The sequence below is a fragment of the Lolium rigidum genome, chromosome 6, assembly GCF_022539505.1.
Source record: "Lolium rigidum isolate FL_2022 chromosome 6, APGP_CSIRO_Lrig_0.1, whole genome shotgun sequence".
NCBI lineage: Eukaryota > Viridiplantae > Streptophyta > Magnoliopsida > Poales > Poaceae > Lolium > Lolium rigidum.
In genome coordinates, this window is record NC_061513.1 from 4,223,196 (window position 1) to 4,231,448 (window position 8,253).

Genomic DNA, 8,253 nt, shown 5'->3' on the forward strand with positions numbered 1-8,253 from the left:
GTTCAGGCGTTGAGGGCTTAGTCAGACTGGAGACAAGTGGTTCTATCCCCGTCTCCAGCCATGGCTGCAGCGAGCTGATCTCCGAGCTACGCAGAGGGGAAGAGAAAGGACTTGATTGCTTTTCTAGATTTTTCAGTAGGCTCTTTTCTGCAAATGCTAGGGATCTATATGTAATTTATGAATTTTATGGGGTCCTTTGTAATAGTTCTGTACTCCCTCTATTACTGGAATGAAAAGGTTCTGGCCCCTTAGGGGGTGCTCCGCTGTTTAAAAAAAAATTACAAACACTATATGCCATATATCAAGTACAGTCAGATAACTTCCTTGCTTGGTTTTGGCTGAAGCATGCAGATTTGTAGGACCTGAGGGATGATACCAAAAATGAATAACAAAATAATATAACATCTGGGACTCCCCGAACGGTCAGTCTCCGAAACATTTAAGAAACCAAAATCAGTGTTCACGGCGTCTCCAGAGGTTAACCTTCAGCAGAGCCCTGAAAATGGATCCAGGACAGAGTAGATTCAGTAATTCAGCACTTGTCTGGTACCAATATGATTTGGCTGTTATTAGTTGAGAGAGAAAAAAAACGGAGCATTTGAACTCACACAAAGAGAACAGGACACTGGAAAACGCGCCAACTTGTTAGCTATGTCCTATGTGATATCTAGGATCTTTCACAGATCGAATGTACTAAGTGTGATATCTACTCCATTGTACCGTCAGCCAAAATATCTCACAGTTACAATGCAAGTTTCATCTTCATTTACAGGATTGGAAATGTCTCATATTTTTGCAGTTACCTTCCAACCCACAATATTATTTCAAGAATCCAAAAGTACTTGGCCTATTTTTACAGTTACAATGCTCAAGGCCTATTTACATACATATGATACAATGGCCCTTAGAAATGTGAGTAATAAAATTTCATCAATCAACGTTCAATTATTCGGGTTTCTAAATACTTGGAAACATGGATCAATTCATCCAACATAGTTATAACAGAACACGATATTTCACAAAATAATGCACTCGGTTAATATTTTGATCAAGACGAATTTCCTTGATACGAATGACAGAAATGAATAGCTCAAAGATCACCGATTCATGATTTTCAGGCAACCTGGAGTGGATGCATGGGATCTAGTTCAACCTTTCAACACGAATTACATATTTTTGGTGTTTTTCCGCACTTGAGGGTCAAGGGTCATCAAACACACCATCTAATTCACTGATTTCTTTGTAAGATTAGAAACCAAGTTTCAACCAACTGGAAACTGAATCATGGACTAAGAGGGGCATGCCCTTCAAAAGTTACATGGCGGAACAATCATATCAAAACATCCAGAATACCCCGCCTTGTTTTGATCATAACAAGTCATAGTGGGAACGGAGGCAGTAATACAGATTTCAGCATCTAGCTCAGTAACATGGAGTAGAACCACCGATGAGGGAGAGGTTGGGTGTGTGCTCACTGTATTCAACTATCGATGTAGGAGGCAGTTGTCCGATACAGATCTCATGCACAGTTGATAAAAGCGGAAACAGCTCCTGCCACCCATGATAAGTCAATACTTCATAGACCTCTCTTGCAGTAGATACCCCCTGTGATATTAACGGACTTAGATACACCAAGCAGTCGATACCTTCATTTACATTCTGAATTTCAGTTATTATTTCTACCTGGAGTTTCTGTCCATGCAACATCTCTGCCTCTAGCTCATCAAAAGACCTGTCATAAATATGATGATATAAATATAACCACAGCAAGCAGAAAAAACATAGTTATGCTATGCTAACTGCCTAGTTCTTTGGCACAGGCATCACAAGGCTTCTTGTTTGGACTCTCCAACAAAGAGAATAGCATAAAATCCATTGCCACATAAATAGCCCAAAGATGCATGGTTTAGAGAACCTTTTGCCGCCGTTTCTTGCAAAGGCTTCTGCCACTCTCCTGTTTCTGCCACCAACTGCCATGGAACGCTAACGTTTTTCAGTATTTGACTGTTCAATGGTTAACTGAAAAAAATGAAGATACGTACGACATGTAGTTATAAGGTCAGCCACACCACAGCTCTCAAAGAAAGTGTTGTCTCTGACTGAAGGGAACAGAAGCTTAGAGAAAGCACGCATTTCCCGCAAACCAATCCTCATTATTGCAGCCTAATAGATAGAGAAAATACAATAAGACCATGCCATGCAAATTTTGTTCTTCACTCAAAATGCTTTACTGAACAGGATTGATACCTTGGTGTTGTTTCCCATATCCAAGCCATCGACAAGGCCTGCAAGTCAATTCCATCACTTAAACCATTGAGGTTGAAAGGAAACAATGGATATAATCACATAGAGTGCTAATGTATGCAAAACCTGCTGCAATGGCCACAACATTTTTCAGTGTCCCACATAGTTCTACTCCCTCGATATCTTCTACCTGCACATAAAGAGTAAATACGTAAGGATGTACTAATAAGATCCCAAATTAGACTTTCTTTCAGGTTCAGATAATTTTCTTAGGTACTACCAGAATTGATTTTTATTTGTCTGCTGCCATTATGTTCATTGGCATCAGAACAGGTATTTCATTACAATACTCATTTTAGCATTTATTTATTAAGAACACAACCTTGGTATTTCCCACATATATATCACCATTCAACACTAAGAAGACCAGAATGTGGGAATATTAGTTTCATATGATGTTATAGTTGAACACTTACAACAGCAACCAAGAAGTAAGAAGTGGAGAAAAGTTTAGCCCAACGATTCGCTGCATGTTTATCTTCCCGATATCCAATTGTTGCTTCACTGAACTTCTCAACAGCAATCTGCATTGAGATGCACACACACTTACTTTTGTTTTGCCTTTGAAGCCTACAAGATATTGCACATGGTAAGTAGAACAGATGCTTACCTCATTTGCAATGTTAGCACCCATGAGGACGCAACAATTGATTCCAAGTGTATCAGTAATTAATTTTGATATCATGCATGGTCCTTCCATCTTTACCTCCATGCCCTTGATGAGAGATATAGCCTCTGCTCCGGGTCTTAATTTGCCCACAAGCTTCTTACATATACCCTCCACAAACTGATGGGGGGTCACAAAAACCAGCATATCTGCGTCTTTGACTGGGAAATTGAGATTGAATTATTATGGACACTCATTTGGCGACACACGAACAGCATAATGTAGAGTTGCAACCATAGTGAGAACAGGTTTACTTATGAAATTCATTCTGTTACGTGGATTATCATTTCTGAAATAGCACCCATAGGCAAACAAAGCTAAATTATTAAATGTAACTGCGAGAAAATGCTAAATCATTTTCATTTTTTCTTAGTTTCCTTGGTCAACTAGAATTACATACATTACCAGCATCAAAGAGTTTCCTCCTAACGATAACCAGAAACGGGGTACTGTGTGGTTACCTGCACTCTCCAAGTCAGGGTCGGCAATGACATTAGTTCCAAGCTTTATACCAGGCAAGTATTTGCAGTTCTCCTGAAACATGTTTGAATGAAATCATCACAACTGAGCAAATTATTAACTGATCCAGAATTACAACAGACAACTCTTACATGCGCCTGGTTAATGGACTCAGATAGCTTCTCACCCGTTGGCAATGTTTCTTCAAACACCCACATCCTTACTTCATCTGCAAAGAGTTTCACCCCTAATTAATACCAGCAGGTACAAGAGTGCATCTTTCTTATTTTTTGAGTAACCAAGAACGCATATTATCAAGGAAAGAGAACCATGGCTGGTTTCGAACTCGGGACAGGAAAGACTACAGATTTATGATGGATAACAGAGGGACCACACCATGTCAACTCTGTACTGCAAGTTGATATCCTGCCACAGATTGCTAAGTGGATAACACCGAATGTATCTCCTTTTTTAATAACAAAGAATGCATGTGTACATATAACACACCAAGCAAAAAGAACCACAGTCAAAGAAAACTCAGAGACTACATACAGCATGTCAATCGATAGTTTCGCAAAGTGGTATCTGCTACATATTGGTAAGGGGAAAAGTATCATAGATACATATACTGCATAGAGTACGAGTCAGTGTCACAAAGTCGTGTTATCTTGTATTGGATCATTCTGTTAGTTAGCATTATACGAACCCAGCCAAAGGATAGGATACATGTGGCCTCCAAATGGTTCAATGCTGTCAAGACAGGCAGGGACTAGCAATCTAAATGGCATGACCCAACAAGTCATGCTGTGGAGTTGAAGAACATGCATGGCGGAGCATGCTCCATCTCAGAGCCAGGGAGAGTGCAGAAAGCCCTGCTTACCATGGAAGGCGGGCAGTTTGGCGGTGTTGGAGGCGATGAGGCGGGAGGCGACGCTGCCCCAGTTGCCGCTGCCGATGACGGCCACCCGGTGCTTTTCGGCGTGCCCATTCTTCATCTCCCCACGGCCGGAATGCACACCAACAAAGCTGCCGCCCAGCTTAGCTCAGCACCGACAGCAAGAACAAAGAGGCGGAGGAGCTAGCGAAGTAAAAGGATGGACAGACCGAGATTTGCTTCCCCGCAATCAGCAGCTAATATATACAGAATCTGAGAGGAGAGGGGAGCGGAGCACAAGAGCCAAGAGGGATATTTAAATGGAAACGGTGAAGAATGTTAGGAGGGGACGGGCGGGCATCCCCAAGAACTAGCAGTTGTTTGTCGTCCGCAACGAGGCCGCCGCCGCCGGCAGCGGGGTGCTGCGTGCGTGGAGGCGACAGACAGGGGGAGGGAGAGGAGGAGGCGGTGGCTGGCTGGCGGGCGGGCGCGGAGGCTGATTCGTCGATCTGGCAGGCGGTGGTCGCTCTCTTCTGCTCGCCTCGGTGGTATCGGAGGCGCACGCACGTTGGACGTTGCTCTTGCGCACCTGTATCTGTTTGCACTTGAGCCCAGCCCGGCCCGGCCCGGCCCCAGCATTGCTTCATGTGGCAACCAGCAGCTGAATGCACACAATGAGAAGTTTTTTTTAATCACATTGCTGCAATTGATATGCTGTAATGATGTATTGCTGTAATGATGTATAAGTAGAGGATACCTTCAGTTCAACAGAGGTTTGTCAGATTTGTGAGTGGTTTATAGTATACCTTCAATGAAAACAGCAACATAGCTGACCATTGAGTGACTCTCATTCATAAACGGCAATGAAACAGGGTTCTTAACTACTGCTTTCCCTGACTTCAGCAGCAATAGTGCAATACCCCATTGTCTGTCAGCAGCAAAGATCTTCGACAACTGCAACTGTTCTTTTTCCCTTCTCTCTCTCTCTCTCTCTCTCTCTCTCTCTCTCTCTCTCTCTCTCTCTCTCTCTCTCTCTCTCTCTCTCGCACATGTGCTGTGTGCGTTTGCACTCTAGCCCAGCCTGGCCAAAATATGATCCATGTTGCAACCAACAGCTGGATGCACACTGAATTCAGGGAATTAACGGGATCCAGGTAAATTAAATCTCAGTTATGGGTCATGCTTCATGGTAAGTGCTGATTCCCCCTAGAAACAAGTAAAGGTCCTGATACACTGCCCTGTTTCTTCATGTACCAGGTTTGGGTGGTGGTCTTCATCCCAGTAGCACAAATCCTTGAAATGTCAGAGTTTTGTGTCACATCCTGCGATCGCTATGCTGTGACCGTCAAGTACACTTTGTGTGGTGGCGTATGATCTGTGCTCTTATCCATAAATAGAGTGAGCTATGACATTCTCTGTTCTCCAAAACAGGATCAGAGGTTTTCAGATTTATGAGGCATACCTTCCGTGAACACTGCAACGGAGCTGAACGTAACTCACTCCAAGTTAAGAATGGCGGTTTGGTTTTGCCAAACCCCATGAACCATCCAATCTCAAACTTTTTATGCAAGCTACATCTGATCCTCGACGCAGCTCCAAGCAGGATTCTTCAATATCGCTTTCCGGGCCATGGACTCCCTGACCTCAACACTGCCCCACTGCCCATCACCAACAAAGGCCTTCGACAACTGAACATGAGCAGATGCACCATCAGGGCAGAGCTCGACCAGGCGCGCCGACACCCGGACAGCGATCTCGAGGTTGCCATGGATCTGGCAGGCACTAAGCAGAGAACGGTATACCGAGACACTAGTCTCTATAGGCATGTCGGTGACCAGAAACTCGGCTCCTCGGAGACGGCCTGCTCGAGCGAGGAGGTCGATGACGCACGCGTACTGCTCTTGCCGTGCTCCCGCAAGGAACCCGTCTGTTCTCATCAGGTTGAAGTACTCTAAGCCTTGATCGACAAGACCGGTGTGGCTGCAAGCTGTGAGCACAAGTAAGAAGGTTGTGTGGTCCAGGTGGACATTCAGTCTCCTCATCTGCTCAAACACCTCGACCGCCTCTTTGCCACACCTGTGTTGGGCATACCCTGACAGGAGCGAGCTCCAGGAGATCAGGCCAGGGGCCTGCACCGAAGCGAAAACATTCTGGGATTCCCCTATCTCGCCACGTCTAGCATACATGGAAATCAAGCCGTTCTGGACATTGACATCGGAATCGTGTCCAGTATTGAGAATCAGAGCATGGACTTGTCTTCCCTGCAGCAGTGAGGATGAGCTCCCTATAGCTTTAGCATGCTGGCAAAGGTGAACAAGTCTGTGTCGGCACCATGCCTTCTCATCTCCAAGAACTGCTCAAATGCCTCGTTGCCAAGTCCCAAAGAGGAGAGCCCCAAGATTACAGAATTGAGCGACACCTGATCCTGCAATGAAACAGCCATCTGCACATTCCTGAAACCCTCTAAGCTGCCACACCTGGAGTACATGGTCATGAGAGTGGACGGAACATATGGATTGTGCTTGAGACCCTTGTTTAGAACCGCACAATGTGCTTGCCTCCAGTGATCTAGGTCCCCGGGATTCGCGAACGAGCTGAGAAGGCTACTGTATGTCATCATGTTTGGTGCTACCTCTGACTGTTCCATCTCCTTGACCAGCACCATGGCATCACGAGGTCTTCTGACTGAGGCGAACCCGCCGATAATAGCCGTGTAAGTGGACACATTCTTCTCTTCCATCTCCTGAAAAACCTGCTGCGTGGCAGGCATATCATGGCATTTGGCATACATGTCCACCAACGCAGTCCCCACGATGACGTTACCACCACAGATGCCGTACTTGACGGCAACACTGTGCAGCACCGCTCCGGCGCCCGCATCCTCCATCCTCGCACAGGCCACCAGAACGGTGGACACGCCCTGCACGCACCATGCCGGCGAACGTCTCCACGGCGAGGCCAGGAGTGTGGAATCGCGTGTGGCCGCCCGTATATGAGCGTGCTCCAGGTGACGCCGCTCTTTTCAGGCATTTCGTCGAACAGCTGCTGAGCCTCGCGTAGGCGGCTGGAGCGGCAGTACAGGTTGAGCATAGCGGTGCCGGCGAAGACGGTGGACGCGAAGCCGAGCTTGGTGGACACCGCATGGAAGTGCTCCGCGGAGGAAGGTCTAGGCGGGAGACCGGCGGCGAGGATCTGGACGAACCCACGCGGTGTACGCGCGTGGCGAAGGACGCCGCAGGGCGGAGGCATGGGGACGACGCGAGCAAGTGGTGGCGTCCGGGGAGCCGCGGGGAGGGTTTTCCGTTCGGGGAGAGGAGCGGGAACCGGCGGCCGCTGGTGAGGGGCTTGTCGCCGCACCGCCGGCGCTGGAGAAGACCCAGGCGTGCTGTTCTTCTTTTGCCGGGAGGATGGAGGGGCCAGTCGGAGTATTTAATTTTGAATTTGAGCAACATTTATAGCCAAGGAAAGTCAGTCTTTACTTGTTTTTACGCTATTTGAAAAACTAATCGAAACAATAACACCTAGAAATCAAGTCATATCAGATTAAATCAATGACATCTAAGTATCAAATCTCTACTAAGGGCATGTACAATGATACGATCTTAGAGAGATGGAAGGACCCGGAAAAACCTACCGCTGCTTGTTTTTCCATGCCGTTTCAAAATTATTATAGCATCATGCATATTTTGAACCCTAAAAATTATTTTTATTAAACCTCTACTCGGCCTCGTGCTCGTCGACCTTCGCCTCTTTTGAGCGATTCGCCGTCCTTCCCCGAGTGCACCCTCACAGCCTGTTGACTGCCAAAACCCACCGGCGGGCGGCGGCCTTGTCAACACTGTAGAGCCGGGAAGAGCCTAGAGCTGCGGCTGGCTGAGACCCCTCCGAGCGACGGCCCGCAATGCTCTTCTGGTCACACGCGGCGTTGCGAAGTGCAGGGCGTGCCACC

The 8,253-nt window shown here is 46.5% G+C and overlaps 1 protein-coding gene and 1 pseudogene across 2 annotated transcripts; both read right to left on the bottom strand.

Moving 5' to 3' along the window:
• Positions 1-1,207: 1,207 nt before the first annotated feature.
• LOC124661766 (glycerol-3-phosphate dehydrogenase [NAD(+)]-like) lies at positions 1,208-4,726 on the bottom strand. 2 transcript variants are annotated; one of them, XM_047199643.1, is made up of 11 exons: positions 4,311-4,726; positions 3,583-3,659; positions 3,433-3,505; positions 2,915-3,132; positions 2,721-2,828; positions 2,371-2,434; positions 2,248-2,285; positions 2,070-2,163; positions 1,916-1,970; positions 1,684-1,732; positions 1,208-1,605 (listed from the first exon to the last, which is right to left on the bottom strand). In XM_047199643.1, exons 1-11 carry the CDS (start codon positions 4,423-4,425, stop codon positions 1,423-1,425), a joined length of 1,074 nt encoding a protein of 357 aa, XP_047055599.1. In that variant the 5' UTR covers positions 4,426-4,726; the 3' UTR covers positions 1,208-1,422. The 2 variants fall into 2 exon arrangements, with proteins under 2 accessions (XP_047055599.1, XP_047055598.1); XM_047199642.1 differs by having other exon boundaries at positions 2,043-2,163; positions 4,311-4,725.
• Positions 4,727-5,875: 1,149 nt separating this feature from the next.
• Positions 5,876-7,553, bottom strand: LOC124660227 (annotated as a pseudogene).
• Between the last annotated feature and the right edge of the window lie 700 nt (positions 7,554-8,253).

Excerpts from the sequence above, each read along its gene's own strand:
- LOC124661766 (XM_047199642.1), bottom strand. The coding sequence starts at position 4,425 with ATGAAGAATGGGCACGCCGAAAAGCACCGGGTGGCCGTCATCGGCAGC. Across the intron at positions 3,133-3,432 it reads CCCTGACTTGGAGAGTGCAG|TCAAAGACGCAGATATGCTG; the intron begins GTAACCACACAG and ends TCAATTTCCCAG. Across the intron at positions 2,164-2,247 it reads ATATGGGAAACAACACCAAG|GCTGCAATAATGAGGATTGG; the intron begins GTATCAATCCTG and ends TCTATCTATTAG.